This window comes from Bactrocera dorsalis, chromosome 6 (genome assembly GCF_023373825.1).
Source record: "Bactrocera dorsalis isolate Fly_Bdor chromosome 6, ASM2337382v1, whole genome shotgun sequence".
Lineage (NCBI taxonomy): Eukaryota > Metazoa > Arthropoda > Insecta > Diptera > Tephritidae > Bactrocera > Bactrocera dorsalis.
Genome location: NC_064308.1, coordinates 17,871,995 through 17,890,574, shown reverse-complemented (window position 1 = coordinate 17,890,574; position 18,580 = coordinate 17,871,995). Strand labels below are relative to the sequence as shown.

General features: G+C 38.2%; 1 protein-coding gene across 5 annotated transcripts in view; it reads right to left on the bottom strand.

Annotated features, from left to right (window-relative positions):
• The window catches only part of LOC105226178 (paired box protein Pax-6), a 90,339-nt gene that overhangs the window by 15,208 nt on the left and 56,551 nt on the right, over positions 1-18,580 (bottom strand). For 3 of the 5 annotated variants that reach the window (XM_049460507.1, XM_049460504.1, XM_049460505.1), the window contains 2 exons: positions 3,582-3,755; positions 2,221-2,303 (listed from right to left, as the gene is read on the bottom strand). In XM_049460507.1, the coding sequence (XP_049316464.1) occupies positions 2,221-2,303; positions 3,582-3,755 (257 nt within the window). The remainder of the gene's footprint in view (positions 1-2,220; positions 2,304-3,581; positions 3,756-18,580) is intronic. The other 2 variants (XM_049460508.1, XM_049460506.1) reach the window with 1 other exon arrangement.

The window sequence follows — 18,580 nt, the reverse complement described above, 5'->3', positions numbered from 1 at the left end:
GACTTTGGCCAATGTTTCGGATGATATGGCGGCTGTTTCACGTCGAATGTTGGCTTTCAGTTGAGCTAAGGTCTTTGGCTTATTAGCGTATACCTTGGATTTCAAATAACCCCACAAATAAAAGTCTGGTGGCGTCAAATCTGGTGATCTCGGTGGCCAGTCAACATCACCATTTTTCGATATCAATCGCCCGGGGAAAAATGGTCGCAATAAATTGATTGTTGGTCCAGCTGTATGGCATGTAGCCCCGTCCTGTTGAAACCAGAAGTTATCCATGTCATTTTCGCGAATAATGGGTATCACAAAATCCGTTATCATGGCTCGATAACGCTCACCATTGACTGTTGTCGTGGCTCCATCATCGTCTTCGAAAAAATACGGTCCGATGATCATATTCGCGCAAACACCGCACCAAACTGTTACTTTTTGGTCGTAAGGAGGCTGTTCTTCAATTAATTGAGGATTTTCGGTGGCATAAAATCGGCAATTTTGCTTGTTTACGCCTCCATTCAACGAGAAATGTGCCTCGTCTGACATGATGAGTTTTCGCCAAAAGTCAAGTTCGTTTTCAGCCATTTCGATGGCCCATTTGCCAAAATTAAGGCGTCGCGGATAATCAGCTGGGTTTAGTTTTTGTGTCATTTGAATTTTATATGGAAACATCTTCAAATCTTTATGAATTATGCGTCGGAGAGTGGTGCGAGAGATGTCTAATTCCTGAGAGCGGCGATAACTCGATGTCGATGGAGTCTCCTCAATACTAGCTCGTACAGCTTCGATATTTTCATCAGAACGTCTTGTGCGTTGTCTGGATGCATGACTGGCATTACTGAGATTACCGGTGTTCACAAATTTTGCGTATAAAGACTTAATTGTGTTCTTAACTGGAGCACTTTTCACTTTATTTTTTTTGCGAAACGCACGTTGAGTTAACACAATTGAAAAGTTATTTTGAATATAAAGCTGAACAATTTCAGCGCGTTCTTTTGGAGTGTACTGTTCCATGGTATAAATTGTCTTCGAATGACGCTTCTAACGCGGTATGACATTAGCCGATTTGTCAGCGCTGTTAAAAGTTACAGCGTTGCCAGATGGGTCAACTTTAAATGGGCTACATATACATCCTAACATATATAAAGGGTGATTTTTTAAGAGCTTGATAACTTTTTTAAAAAAAAAAACGCATAAAATTTGCAAAATCTCATCGGTTCTTTATTTGAAACGTTAGATTGGTTCATGACATTTACTTTTTGAAGATAATTTCATTTAAATGTTGACCGCGGCTGCGTCTTAGGTGGTCCATTCGGAAAGTCCAATTTTGGGCAACTTTTTCGAGCATTTCGGCCGGAATAGCCCGAATTTCTTCGGAAATGTTGTCTTCCAAAGCTGGAATAGTTGGCTTATTCTGTAGACTTTAGACTTGACGTAGCCCCACAAAAAATAGTCTAAAGGCGTTAAATCGCATGATCTTGGTGGCCAACTTACGGGTCCATTTCTTGAGATGAATTGTTGTCCGAAGTTTTCCCTCAAAATGGCCATAGAATCGCGAGCTGTGTGGCATGTAGCGCCATCTTGTTGAAACCACATGTCAACCAAGTTCAGTTCTTCCATTTTTGGCAACAAAAAGTTTGTTAGCATCGAACGATAGCGATCGCCATTCACCGTAACGTTGCGTCCAACAGCATCTTTGAAAAAATACGGTCCAATGATTCCACCAGCGTACAAACCACACCAAACAGTGCATTTTTCGGGATGCATGGGCAGTTCTTGAACGGCTTCTGGTTGCTCTTCACCCCAAATGCGGCAATTTTGCTTATTTACGTAGCCATTCAACCAGAAATGAGCCTCATCGCTGAACAAAATTTGTCGATAAACACATTTCGAACCGAACACTGATTTTGGTAATAAAATTCAATGATTTGCAAGCGTTGCTCGTTAGTAAGTCTATTCATGATGAAATGTCAAAGCATACTGAGCATCTTTCTCTTTGACACCATGTCTGAAATCCCACGTGATCTGTCAAATACTAATGCATGAAAATCCTAACCTCAAAAAAATCACCCGTTATGATGGTATATTTGCACTAGATAAATTTTACATTACAGCTATTTAAGCCCACTCTTCGACAAAATGATTTTTAAAAGAACTAAATCAAACTAAAAGTCAAAGCAACAATAAAAAGTAGTAACTAAAACTTAAAATAAAAATGAAAAGACAAACCTGAATACGTGCCTCGGGTAAACCAATTTTTTCAGCGAGCCTTTCACGTGCAAATACATCTGGATAATGTGTTCTCTCGAATTCTGCAAAATTAGAAATATAATAAGAAATAACTTTATTGTAAATGCATAGTTTCCGTAACAAAAAATGAAAAAAACAATATTAATAAAAATATATTTTATATCTTTAAAATGAAGACTAAATAACCAATATCTTACACAGCTTTAGCAAAAGTTAGTATATTAAAAACTTCGCGTCCCTTAATCATGAAAATTTGTTTCCTTATTTCGAGTATAGACTACTATATCCCCAATGTGATATTCTTAGTTACTTATTCAGACATTTATGTTTTTCGAAATATTTTCTGATACAGTTATGTTCAATATAAGAAAATTTATATTGCGTGATAACAGTATGGGTCGTATATAGTTTATTATAGACAAAAATAAAATTTTAATATTAGCAATTGTTTTATAAAATATGTACATATATTAGTTGCACTCATTTAATGTCTCAAACTTTTAGCATTTATTTTCTTGGCAAATCTTGGCAATTTTACGAAAATCACACTCAGCTGTTTCAGTCTGGTGTTTTTTTTTATAAATAAATACAGTCAAGACCATTACAAAATGATTTTTTTATTTTTATTTATTAGCTGTATAATGGTTAAATAAATTGTGGAAATTACACGTAAAAAAAAGTACGAAGTCCACGATTGCGGCCGGAATTTTGGTCTAAAACAAAACTTTCAAAAAGATTACTAATCTGTAGAATAGTCGCTATAGCACCATGGCAGCTTTTTTTTTGTTACCTGACAAAATGACGGAGGTTTGAACAAAAAGTATCGAGTTTGGTGTTTTTTTTCGAAAGTTCTTTGTAGAAAAAAATACGAATTTTTCAAAAAAAAAACTTTAAGAGTGAAAATCGTTTTGTAAAATACCATTCTGAGAAAACGCGTTTAAAGATTGGAGTCTCTATGTTCCCCACTCTATTGCCTCTCTACAAGAAACGCTGTAGTGACCGTAATATTTTGAATTTTGATTTCTAAACTTTAGAGAATGTTTATTACAGGGTATATTATCCGATAATGCAACAAAAAAAAATCGATTTTTCGAAAAATTCACTAAAGAAATTCAAATTCATTGAAGAAGAAATATTTATAGAAAAAACGACTATGGATAAATGAAGAACAGCTGACAGATTACAATATTGCCACGGAGCGTTTATTTAACCCAAAGTGCCATTTTGTCACTATTATACAAGTATTATGGATGGGTGCCACACGAATTGATTCAATAAAAATACCGCCTAATATAAACGTCATTTAGACTACCCTTATCATGCTTTTAGGGCACACTTACCTTTTTCCAGGCTGTCGATTTGCTCGTTTGTAAAAGAAGTGCGATTGCGCTGCAGTTTCCGTTTAAGACGCAATCGCATCTGGGAGTCCTCATCACCAGATGAATTGTGTTCTGAATTGCCGTCGGAAGTACTTTCATGAGAATTGGGATGTGACACTTCACCCGAGAATATATCTAGAAAAATGAAATAACTTTTATTCGTTGCTATTGCGTTGCTATAAATATGTACACTTACTTAAACTTACTCTTATATAAATATAATAGAATATATCTTAATTTGTCAAACATCAGAAAGTAACAAATTGAAAAGGTAAAACTTACAATTTGTGCAAAATAGAAAGGATGTTCTCCGATCTGAGGAAAGTACAGCGGTTGGTTCTAGTCTCAAAACCAAAAAAGTGACCTGAAGAACTTTGATAATACCGATCTCTGTGAAACCGCTTTAAGTTAGCAACCCGAAAAATGGCTATTCTACATGGGGAGAGCACTCAGATCTACTCTATTTCGAATGGAGTACCGCATGGCTCGGTTTTAGGCTACTACTATGGAACCTAACGTATGACGGAGTACTAAGAATACATCAACCAAACCAATGGTTTTCTGGTTAGCTGGCTGAACCGAAAAAAGAAGTCTTGCAAGCACATTGAAAGCTTATGAAAGACATGGACATAATATATCATATGCTAAACATATATGTATTATAAATACAGTGCATAGGCTTTCAACTATACGAGTTATAATTGCTTTCAGAACCATGTCTTGCTCGTTGCTGAAGTTCGAGCCAGTGCGCCGCCCATTGACGTCTAAGACGAATTCTCGCCATTTTACTAGCTATCAGAGAATCACATTGTGGCAGCAACAGTGGCAAACCCCAACCAAAGGACAGTGGACTCACATACAAATTCCGCCAACTTTTCGAACCATTTTTGTGTAGTACGATTTGCCTTTTCTTTCAAAATAGGTCTTAGTTTTGGCTATCACCTCTTCATTCGACGAAATTTTCTTCCCACCGAGCATATTTTTTGGTTCTGAGAACAGCACATAGTCGCTGAAGCCAGATTTGGAGAATACGATGAGTACGAAAGTAATCCAAAGCCCAATTTATGGTATCGTTTTTCCTGACTTGGACCCGCTGCATTCCTTGGTGAAACTGCATTCTTTTTCTTAAAACGGTACGCTATGTAATAGTACCTGTTGATGGTTCTTCCTTTTCCAAGAAAATCAATAATTATTTCATGCGCATCCCAAAATGCATACGCCATAACTTTACCAGGCAACTTTTGCGTTTTTCCACGCTTTGGAGTAAATTCGGTGTGTGCAGTTCACTCGGATGACTGTCGATTGGATTTCGAAGTGAAATTATTGAGCCATATTTCACCCGTTGTCACATATCGACGCATCGGTCGGTTCAAACTTAGAAAACCACTTTTCAACGGCTGATTTCCCTGGTGCATAGTTCAAATAATGTTGATCAATCGAAACCTTGGCTTCAACTGCATTTTCCCCTAAAAAGCAATGCTTTATTAACACACCATATTCCTTTTTGTCCATTTTTCACAATAACAAAAGGGCTTCACTTGAAATGATTCACAAACTAATGATCCGACAGTTGTCAAATTTATGTTAAAGCTAACTAAAAATAATTTGGATTTAACTCTAGTAGCGCCATCTATGTGTTCGGGGACTTTTCAATTACCTTACCCGTGGATAGATGTACAATATGGGGACCTAGATTGACCTAGATAGACATTCAGACTTTCAAACAGGTGGAACACGAAGAATTGCTTTGAAATTATTATTCCATTAATTTATTATTTTTAAAAGTTTGCACTTCGTTCAAAAATAGTATTTAACAAGGGCTTAGTTCAGGTGAAATCGAACATTTCATACTTTTTCTACTTGTAAGGCTCAAAGCCGGGGAAATATCTCGAGGTGTTACCAAACTGTATATAAAAAAATATTGCGAAAAATTTCAACATTCATTGTACGACGCAACCGATTGGTTTGCAATTAATCTTATTAACTTAAACATATTAAACTTCATTTCAATATAATATCACACATTTTGATTAACTTAAACACTTTAGAATAAGGTGGAAAGCGGAAATCGCTATATAGAGTGTATTAGGTCGGGGCTCGTTACATTAACCTTTAACATTACTCAGGTATACTCGATACATATTTTTAAGCAATTTTATATATGGGGTATTCCATACCAAATCGACCACTTTTGAACCCGACCCCTTTAGATTTTGCTGAATCCATCCCTTTCTACCCTTGAAAAACATTTTTGAGAATTTTTTCAAAATTTTTTTTCCAACTTCAAAAAAGTTATGAATTTTGCTATTTTTTGCTAAAAAAAATGACTTTTTTATATTCAAATAGCCATAACTTTTGCAGAAATTGACTTTTGGGGACCATTTTTTTTTTGAAATTTTTGTTTTTGAATGAACTTTTCGGCATAAGGTTTGTTAGATTAACGAAAATCATCACACATAAATATGTAATTTAAAATATTTTCGGCATTAAACTATAGTACATCCAGTATCATACGTTCATTTAATTTTGCTAGATATCTGACATATCAATCAATATTTTCGATAAAAAGTTCGCAATAGGAACTGGGGTTCACATATTCGGTACCAAGGGTCTTGAAAAGTTTTGGTTCGATTTGGACAATTTTGGCTCAAGGTGGCACACTTCAAAGACACTATTCGTGCAAAGTTTTATTGTTATATTCATTGGTGTTTGATATGTATACTGGAAAGTGAAAGAATCAGATGGAATTTAGATTTATGTTAAATGGGAAGTAGTATTTCACCCATTTTCTCACTGTAACATAAAAATATCAGAAGTCCCAAATTTGGCTGAAATAGGTCCCGCAGGTCCCGAGATATGAGTTCTCACCTAAATGTGGGCGGTGCTACGCACAACGTCTGATTTGACAGCGGTTCCTATAAAGCCTTCTCGTACCATCTCTGGTGTAAAATTTAATTAAAAAAAAACTATTAAAATTTTAACAAAACTGTTATATAGGTAGTGAGCGGGGTTAACATCCGAATTCATTTATTATAGCCATAGCTGTTTACTCGTAGGTTATACATTGTACTATATGTGCACTAAGCCTATTAGAAGTCTAATGCAATGACGATATGAGTGCGACGTACACATGTACATATGTAAATATATTCATATGCATGTATATTATAGTATGATGGATGGCATTATTTACAAGTATGCAATAGTTATTTATAGTTTTCAAGCATTTGGCAAGATATTGCCGAATTGATGACTATCATACGCTACATTATTACACCGCGTTAAACTTTTCTCTCGCACTTATCGCTATTTTATCATCTTTAAATCTGTAACTGTGTGGAAATGGCTTTCAGACTAATTTGATGGACATTTGTGTATTATTTGAATTATTTTTTCAATTTATAAGACCAAATATGTTGTTAGCAGTCGGAAAGATGTCATTAATCCAATATGTTTGCTGCGTGCACTACTGAATTACGAGGGTTATTTGATGCTCAGTTGCAGCAATGCTTTCATGCGTGTAGATACAAATTTATTTCGCATAAACTATAAACATATGTAATGATGCAGAAATTCGATTTCTGGTATAATTTCAACTCCAGACATTTGTAGACTCGATTTGAATTCGTTGCTCTTCATAGTGTAAGCGACAAAATAAGCTAATTTATTTACATATACAGTATTTATGTGGGAGGATGGAGTCATGTTTAGAAGTTCACGCAAGTGAGGAAAGTTGTCTGATCGCCATTCACTTGGGAGTGGCCAGAAACAATATTTCTACATATGGCTCAAGCAGCTCATGACTTCCGGTGTTTAACCAAGTATCCTCTGGGTAGCCTTAGAACATCCGTTTGAAGGCTAACTAAAATGAGAAAGCGAAACATTCCCTCCACAGGGTTGTGCGCTGATTTTGGGACCCGAAACGTAAAAAACAGTACCAATGAAAAATTATCGACAGCCCCGGATGAGAGACCCCCCTTTTGATGACGACCATGGCAAACGAAATAAGGACTACGAGTTAAGGACATGCACCTGGAATAGCCGGTCCCTTAATTGGGAAGGTGCTGCTGCCTCGTGAAAGTGAAGGCTGACATCACCACCGTCCAATAAATGCGATGGACCGGAGAAGGATTGAAGCGAGTAGGTCCTTGTGGCATTTACTACAGTGGCCATATAAAGGAGCGCAAATTTGGAGTGGGATTCGTGGTGGGAGAGAGACTCTGTCGCCGAGTACTGTCATTCACACCGGTGGATAACATTTAGCCACAATCCGTATTAAAGCGAAGTTCTTCAACATATCACTGATTTGCGGCCACACCCCAACGAAAGAGAAAGACGATGTCGACTCGGACTTTGCAGCAAAAAACGCACGTCAACAAACACAAGGAGTGTTCGACGTAGAGAAGCTCAGCAGACAGTCGAACGATTTTCTTCTCGACTTGCACTCCTCTTCTCTGAGAGCATTCGTCAAGAACTCAGTATAAGGGAACTGTGGGACGGCATCTCAAACTCCTTACATACAGCTGCAACCGAAACCATTAGTTTCCGGAAAATTCAAAAGAACAGCTGGTACGACGAAGAGTGCCGTGTCGCACCGGAGAGAAAACAGACTGCCTACCTCGCAACGCTACGATCGAACACAACACGTGCGGGATGGGATAGACACCGAGAGTTGAAGAGGGAAGCAAGACACATTTACAGACAGAAAAAGAAAGAGACCGAAATGCGTGAGTATGAAAAGCTTGATAAGGTGGCCGACAGAGGTAATGATCGAAAATTCTACGAAAAAATGCGGCGACTTACAGAAGGTTTCAAGACCGGAACATACTCTTGTAGAACCCCCAAAGGTGACCTAGTGACCGATGCCCAGAGCATACTTAAATTATGGAGGGGACACTTCTCCAGAGGGGACACTTCTCCAGCCTGCTGAATGGCAGTGAACGTACAACGCCAGGAGAACGCGATCCCGATTCCCCAATCGATGACAGAGCAGACGTTCCACTACCCGACCATGAAGAAGTTCGAATAGCAATTTCCCGCCTGAAAAACAACAAAGCGGCAAGGGCTGACGGATTGCCGGCCGAGCTATTCAAACACGGCGGCGAAGAACTGATAAGGAGCATGCATCAGCTTCTTTGTAAAATATGGTCGGACAAAAGCATGGCCAACAATTGGAATTTAAGTGTGCTATGCCCAATCCATAAAAAAGGAGACCCTACAATCTGCGCCAGCTACCGTAGGATAAGCCTCTTCAACATCGCGTACAAGGTTCTATCGAGCGTATTGTGTGAAAGATTAAAGCCCACCGTCAACAAACTGATTGAACCCAGGTCCTTTAGACCTGGAAAATCAATAACCGACCAGATATTCACCATGCGCCAAATTTTGGAAAAGACCTGTGAAATTAGAATCGACAAACACCACCTCTTCGTCGATTTCAAAGCTGCTTTCGACAGCACAAAAAGGGCTGCTTTTATGCCGCGAGCTGCAGAACTGAATCGAGCAGGTACAATCTTTTATAAGAGTGTACAGCTGCTGGCGTATGCCGATGATATTGAAGTCATCAGCCTCAACACCCGCGCCGTTAGTTCTGCTTTCTCCAGACTGAACAAGGAAGCAAAGAAAATGGGTCTGGCAGTAAACGAGGGCAAGACGAAATATCTCCTGTCTTCAAACAAACAGTCGTCGCTCTCGCGACTTGGCTCTCACTTCACTGTTGATTTCGAAGTTTTAGATAATTTCGTCTATCTTGGAACGAGTGTAAACACCACCAACAATGTCAGCCTGGAAATCCAACGCAGGGTAACTCTTGCCAACAGGTGCTACTTCGAACTGAGTAGGCAATTGAGAAGTAAAGTCCTCTCTCGACGAACAAAAACCAAACTCTATATGTCATTCATAATTCCCGTCCTGCTATATGGTGCAGAGGCTTGGACGATGACAACAACCGATGAGTCGACGTTGCGAGTTTTCGAGAGAAAAGTCCTGCGAAAGATTTATGGTCCTTTGGGCGTTGGCTACGGCGAATATCGCATTCGATGGAACGATGAGCTGTATGAGATATATAACGACATTGACATAGTTCAACGAATTAAAGACAGCGGTTACGCTGGCAAGGTCATGTTGTCCGAATGGACGAAAACACACCAGCTCTGAAAGTATTCGACGCAGTACTCGCCGAGGGATGCAGAGGAAGAGGAAGACATCCACTCCGTTGGAAGCACCAAGTGGAGAAAGACCTGGCTTCTCTTGGAATATCCACTTGGCGCCACGTAGCGAAAAGAAGAAGCGACTGGCGCGCTGGTGTTAACTCGGCTATAATCGCGTAACCGGTGTCTACGCCAATAAAGAAGAAGAATACAGTATTTATGTAGATGATATATAAGTAGCCAATTACCGAGCTAAAATAAGCAGTGATCATACGCTGTACAAAAAGCACAAAACTTTTGCATGCAATAATAATAAATGCAATTATGCCTTCTTGTATACTGCTTCTTAGTATGGGAAAATTTGGAAAATAACAAGGGCAAACGTTTACTTTGGCATTTCGCATTACGGTATACGATATAAAAATATCATTATCTTAACTTTGATCAGTCAGTTTAAATGGCAGTAATAAAGATTATTTTAATTAACGGAGCTGAAACATACTTTTGCTCGAATCTTAAATTGCAAATAGCACATTGTTACCAATAATTCGCCTTTAATGGAATTGTAACCTCTGTGCAGAAATCGTACCTGAACTTTTAATTGTAACTACCTACAATTTCAACTTTGGGACATTCGAATTGCTTTTCCCTTCCTTTAAATAAATACATGAATTCTTCTTTCTTTGCTCCTGCATGAGTATCGCGATTTTGAAGATTTCATTCATCCCTTTGCATTATTAAGATACGAGTACATGTGTAAATTGTGTTAACGTTTGTATGTATACAATTGCCGTTACAATGACCAGAAGATTTTTACCCTCGTAAATGCTTGGCGACATCCCATTTAATTTTCTCCACAACTGTATTGTCACAGATGATCAAACATTGGTGCAAATAAAGAAACCTACAGTCGTGTGTCCTATTAGATATAAAAACTTACAATCGCACAAACAAATATAATGAATTGGACAAGCAGTTAATTTGATGGTCATTTGTTGTTTGTTTGTTGTTTGCCAATTGCCTAACAAAACAGTACCTACCACTGTCGAAAGCGATCTTCATTTGATATTTTTATTGATAACCCAACTTTTGACATTCATTCTCAATATTGTTTCCGATATTAAAATTTACGGTGACATATGGCTGTAAATTTTTAGATTCCTGTTGGTTAATAGCTTTGCATATTAAGCACATTACTCCAATTATTTGCACTCAGTGAGCATAGTATTTATAACAAAATCTCTTTGGTTATTGTTTAAGTAGCTACAAGCACATTAATTATTTGTGAATGTAGATATGTTTTAAAAATATAGTTTATAAGTGTTTATAAATAAATATAAATATATTTAATGAAAAAAATACATAAACTTCAAATTTAAGGGGATATGTTTATTATCATTTGAAAGAACATTCTTTGGTATTTATTTTTTAAAAAATATTCTTTCAAATGTTGTCCGCGGCTACGTTGAGTCCAATATTTTACAGAACGATGACTCGTTCGAGCACTTCGACTGGTAACTGGTGATCGAAGCAGGATTGTCCATATAGACTTTAGACTATACATATTTCCGCAGTAAAAAGTCTAACGGTTTGAGATCACACGGTCTTGGTGGCCAATTGACCCATTACTCCACCGGCCTAAAAACCACACCAAGCTGTTGTTTTTTTCTGAATGGAATGACGCTCTTGAATCCCTTCCGGTTGTTCTTTGCCCCAATTGCAGCAATTTTGCTTCTTTACATACTCATCGATCTAGATATGGGTCCATTCGCTGAACAAAATTTGGCTCCAAGTGTCGGATCTTCTTGGAATTTTTCAATAAAGCGAAGCGATGTTGCTTCAGAAGGTCGATTCTTGCAAAATATTACGTTAATTTTCGTATTAAAGTTAAACGAGTTCTACAAATGCTTGAAACGTGTGGCTAAAACACTGAGCGGGACGTAGTGATATTTGAGCATGAAAATCAAACTCAGCAACACATATGTATGTATGTATATGTACATACATGTGTGCTTAAAGTTGAACGGAAGCATACATTTCAGCAAATTATGTATATATGTATAAAGTTAATAGATTACACCACATTGTGGGTTTCCCAATGGAAAGCGCCTATTCCGATGGCATTTAGCCCACCCCCAGTGAATTGCGGCTAATAAACATTTGAGAAAAAAATTTTACTTTTATGTTGTTAATTGTGTGCATTAATATTAGAAACGAAATACATAGGGGATTCAAATAAATCTACAGTCACTGCTAATTCTGTTGAGATATTAGTGGAGGTGTGTACATTAATGAAATCGCAGTCAAAAGAAATCGATATAAAACCAAGATATTAACTTCGGCTGCACAGATGTTATAACATAAAAATTTTTGTATGAAACCATGATTGTAACTCAAAAAAGTAATGATGCAGTTCGATTCGTAGGACCCGAAATGGGGGGAAACCGTCGAATTTGGTCTTGTCTTTTTTTTTGACTATCACAGTGTAAATTAATAAATTAACACAGATTTACATATTTCTATAGAATAACATAATTAAAAATTATAGATAACGCACACACACACCCATATATTTATATATGTATATAAATACAATTAAATAAAAAGTTTATAACGTTTACACATAAACTAATTACTTTTTATTTACTCGCAATCGGTCCCATACGTCGACATACACCGATATTTTTGGTCCTATCGAGCCGCGATAATTAAAAGAAAAAGTCTTCGTTGGGAATTTTACCAACAACAACATCGTTGGAGTTCCAGAACCAAACCCAAAAGTTCAAAGAGTGCACCCAACAAACAAAAAGCTTATACGCTGAATCAACAAATACCCCAACAAGTAATTAAAAACAAAAACAACCCGAAATTAACAAAAACCGGAAAAAGCTGTAAGTGCGACCCAGATTTTTTCTACATAACAATATAAAGTGCAAATCATATTTGTTAAAAAGTACCCAATTGTCAAATTGTGTCCTTAAGAAAACTTAAGTATAATTTATTTGTTTTATTGGGTTGACAAAAATTTGATTTGCACTATTTAATTATATGTATATACACACATATTTACATATATTTATCGAAGGGAAGAAGTGCAATAATATTTTGCTGTCGGCTATTCCGTTCTTCTCGTTGAACTAAAATTACATATAGTACATATGTATATACTTAAATAAATATACACACACCGGCTACATATCTACAAATGAATAGCGCACCCATTCGCTTATACGTATATTGAGTTGTCAAAAAATTCTTGCGGTATTTTCGCTAGTTGGCGCTGAAAGCGCGTAGTTCGAGTTTTATTCGTCGCATCGGGTCATGCTACACCTTTTTAGAAAGCTCATTTCACGCGCTAACACGCGTTTGATTTATTGACATTTATACTAAATAGCCTAACTGATAATTTACCCTCATACCCCTTGGATCCAAAGCAGTGTCTAAAAAATCTTGGATTCACTTAGCAGACACCCAATTCCACAAACCCAGACCCGTGGATATACTAATCGGTAGTGATATCTATCCAAGTATTTTACTCAATGGAGTAAAGAGAAACATACTAGGTTCACTCTTAGCTCAAGAGACAGAATTCAGATGGATATTGTCCGGACCCATAACCCAACCCTCCCAAAATTCAGCCATAGTATCATTTCACAATAAAGTGAACCCCGAGAATCTACTCACACGTTTTTGGGAGGTGGAGGAAATCCCAAAGGAATCCGTAGTTTCTAAATCGGACCAAATTTGTGAGGAAATTTTCCAAAAAACTACCCGTCGTAATCCAGATGGGCGCTATATAGTAACCCTACCCTGCAAAGAACCCGACAATATTGATATCGGATACTCTAGACACATAGCGTTGGCCCAATTCCTCAGAAATGAACGAGCTTTACTTAAAAAACCCGAATTGAAAGTAGAATATGAAAAAACAATTATGGAATATTTGAAACTCGGACAAATGAAGAAAGTAAAGCGACCTAATATTACTTACCACACCACGCAGTCATTAAACCCGATCGCATAACCACGAAATTGCGTGTGGTATTTAATGCATCTTGCCCCACGTCAAATAACAAAAGCTTAAATGACGTCTTACACATCGGGCCTACTTTACAGAAAGACCTTGTCATTCTGATCACAAATTGGCGACTCTTCCAATTCGTTTTTAATGCGGATATTCAAAAAATGTACCGGTAAATACTCGAAGACCCTAATCATACTAGGTTCCAAAGAATACTATTTAGAAAGTCCCCGGAAGACGCAATAGAAGACTTCGAATTGCAAACAGTCACGTTCGGCATAAATTGTGTGCCGTATCTAGCGATCCGTACCCTCATGAAGCTAGCCGATGATGTAGAAGAAACCCACCCATTAGCATCCAAAATACTTCGCCAGGAAATGTATGTAGACCATGTTTTAGCTGGAACTCATGACCTGAATTCGGCAAAGTCAGCACGCGATGAACTCATTTCTGCTCTGAAGTCTCCAGGACTCGCTCTGCGAAAATGGACCTCCAATGATTCACACATTCTGAAAGGACTTCCACAGGATCATCTTTTAGAAACGGAAACACTCAACCCTTCGGAACCCGAAAACACCAAAACTCTAGGCATTCGATGGAACTCTAAAAAGGATTCATTTTTCTTCCTCGTCAACCCAATGGAGAAAAAACCCGCACACACCAAACGCGTAGTTTTATCAGGCATAACAAAATTGTTTGACCCAGGCGGTTGGCTTAGTCCATTAATAATCACGGCAAAAATAATTATGCAACAAATATGGCTAGATAAAAATGACTGGGATGAAAGCCTGAAGCCCCTCACCCTTCATCGATGGAACAGCTTCGTAAAGGATTATGAAAACATAAATAAAATTGAAATACCCAGATGGACCCATTTCAATTCAACAGCCACAATCGAATTCCACCGTTTCACTGATGCTTCAGAAAAAGCATATGCCGCGACATTTTACATAAGGGTTTTAGTTGGACCCAAAATATGGACAACTCAAAAACAAGAGTTGCTCCCATTATAACCGTATCCCTACCCAGATTGGAACTCTGCGGAGCGGTTCTACTGGCTAACCTTGTGAAATCTACCCTATCCCACTTATACCTAACCCAATATAAAAATTATTTTTCATGGACCACTTTCGTTTCTCATCGAGTAGCTGCAATCACCGAGAAAGTGGGAGGCGATAATTGGAACCATGTGGAAAGCCAAGACAATCCCGCAGACTTGGCAAGCCGAGGATGTACACCCACCGATCTATTGAATTGCAACCTCTGGTGGCATGGACCCCAATGGCTACAACATGGAAAGGAGCATTTCCCAGCAACGGAGAAAACATACAACACTACCGTGGAATTCAAACTCATTAAGACGTTTTCGATAACCACCCAAGAGGATATACTCGAAAGGTTTTCCTCATTCCCCAGAGCTATTCGCGCTATCGCTTACCTACTCAGATTTTGCGCAAATGCCTCACCAAGGAGACGAGAAACTGATTACTCAAACCACGAAATAACCCCGGAAGAGTTCAAAACAGCCCGAATGAAGTTAATTATTCACACCCAAAAAACACATTTCCGAGAAGAATATGATGCACTGACCCCAAATTCTGGATACCCAAAGCAAAGATGCTGATTAAAACAATAATTCATCAATGCAAAACGTGCGTCATACATAACAAGGCTCAACAAACCCAAATAATGGCAGCTCTTCCAACTGAAAGAACTGTCCTAACCCGTCCGTTTGCTGCCACTGGTATCGACTTTGCTGCACCATATGACACCAAAAACTACACTGGGAGAGCATGTCGAATCACCAAATGATATATATGTATATATGTATGTGTATGCTTCTCAACTAAAGCAATACATCTCGAACCCTTTAGCGATCTCACTACGCAAACCTTCCTAGCAGCATTCGCCCGTTTCTTATCGAGGCGTGGATGCCCCGCCAATCTTTATTCCGACAACGGAACAAACTTTATGGGAACTTCACAAATGCTAATTAAAGATCGGCGTGAATTCCTGCAGACACTTCGAACTCAGACTACATCTCTCCATAGTCATCAAAATATCTCATGGCACTTCAACCTACCAGGAGCTCCACATATGGGTGAATTATGGGAAGCAGGCGTAAAAAGTCTAAAAACCCATTTAAAAAAGATCGCAAAAATACAAAAATTCACGTTTGAAGAATTTGCTAACTTATTAACCCGCGTTGAAAGTTGTTTAAACTCTCGGCCAATAAGCCCCATAAGCGTTGACTCAACAAACTTGGAACCTCTAACTCCAGGACACTTCCTTATAGGTACCCCATTGCTAACCCCTGCCGAACCCAATTTAGAGGATGCAAATTTAAGCATCGTTAACAGATGGCAGAAATACTCCAACACATTTGCAAGAGATGGAAGGAAGAGAACCTTAAGGAACAACACAAACGATATAAATGGAAATATCCACAACGTAATGTTGAAGTTAACCACTTAGTCGTTATAAGAAACGAAAATATTTCACCCAACAAATGGAAGCTCGGTCGAATTCAAAAGGTCTTCTCCGGCTTAGACAATGAAACACGAGTGGTTGAAATCCGAGCTGCTCAAGGCACAGTAACCGCCCCATCACAAAAATTGTGATATTAAGTTCAGAATAACTTAAAAGATTTATCTTCTTTTTTAGTGAAATGGCCCCAACAATCACCAACTCACCCAAACCTCGTCATATGAGCTCAACCATTATCATCCGGTCCCGTAGCGCAACCCGTAGCATTACACCAATTGCGGAAGACGAAACGATGTCACGACGCATTCGGCGTTTCAAGTCGACCCTTCCCACTATTCGCGAAGAAAAGGAATGTGATGATCACACAACCCTAAAAACGATCTCACATCGTAGAAAACATACGTCATCCCGTCATGTCGCTTGCGGAATATGCAAAAAAGACCACCGTCTAGTGATTTGCGCTACGTACTCGGCATACAATATAAACAAAAATATGAAGCAGTAATAAAACACCACTATTGCGTTATTTGCTTAGCCAGGTCTCACAAGACAGACGGATGCACAAGCAAAAATCGATGTTCCATTTGTCATGGGAAACATCATTCATCCCTACACGGACATCCGAGGCTATACCCGGCCAACGATGCAAACATTGTTGAGAAACATCCACTTGCGATAGAGACCCGACTACCATCCTTACTGGCTAAGCAGACACTAGTACCCACACTGAAGATCCGTTTGAGATGCGATGGTGAATGGCATAAAGTTCGAGCCATTTTGAACCCTACTCTTAAAATTACAAATATAGCAGCCGAACTCGTCAAACAATTCCAACTGCCAATTACATACCGCAACACTTATCGTATTTGTAGCATAAAAATTAGCTCAAATATTGACACAAAATTTTGTCTGGAATGTAACGCCGTTATCACCCAAAATTTACCCTTAAAACCCTATGAGCGAGATCTAAGTGACGATGTTCAAATGCGGTTTGAACACTTAGTTCTCGCTGACCCTCAATTCCATAGCTAATGTTGGAGATTGGAGCGGATATCTACCCACAAATTATCAGAAGTGGACTCTTCAAACCCGACAATGGTACAGTGGTAGCGCAGAATTGGCTGGACCCTTACTGGCACCATCTAAGCCTAAGTATACTTCTGATAAATACTCAAAAAATTTCAATTTTCAATAGCCTATTAATATTAAAATTATTTCACAGATTCTGCAAGGTGACCGGGATGTTTAATCCAAACAAATACTCCTCTGCATTTACTCCTACAAATTACATAAAGAAATAGAGGCGTAATCCAGAGGAATATCAACCGTCCCAATTTCACGTAACAGGCGAAAACGGAGACAAAAAAGAAGACGATTTTCCCGCGCTTTTTACCAAAAGGCATTAAAACACAAGCGAACACGGAGACATATAACAAGCAAAGTTTAATTAGACAACTGATAAACCAAACAAAGTGAACAATTATTTTACAAAGTACACGTTAAGTACAATCCCGAATTACTACATATGTACAACAATACGGATTCAACATAGGAATCCACACAACATTAAACAGCGATACTCTACAGCAGTGTTTCCCAAAGTGGGCGATAACGCCCCCTTGTGGGCGCTGCAGGTGTCAAGGGGGGCGGTAAGAGACCCATAAAGAAAATGGGGGCGTTGTGTAGAGGCCTGGGGGGTGGGGGAGCCTTCTTAGACAACGACTACATGAGCTCTCGACTCTCAACAACAACTTGTGAACATCAACTAATATGAATTAAAAGATTGCTCAAACTCGGTGCTATATTTCTCTCCGCGTAGTTCATATATCTGTCCTATTTTATTGAATATAGAAAAAATGAAAATCATGTCAATCGGTCTCTCCGTTTCATAACGGGGCATCTCGACAGGACAGAATTTATAGAATACTAACTGTCAAACGTATTGCTATTGCCATTGCCAAATAAAAGGATAAAGACCCTTTTTTTACAAATGTATTTCTCGGAAAAATAAGAATTCTTATTTTTGGACTACTATATAATAATTGTGCTTAAGCATTCCTATATAAACAATGTAATATTTATTTTATATTCATTTTTGGTTTTGCGCGCAATAGATGAGCATTACTTAGGCCTCCTTTACACTACTCGCGAAGTTAAACGTATTTCTCAAAGCAAAACAATGTCGGAAGTAAAAAAGAAGAGACGGCAATACTGTGCGGAATACATAAAATGCGGGTTCATTGAAAATCCCACAAACCCATACTCGCCTTTGTGTCTTCTATGTCTAAAAACAATTTCGAATG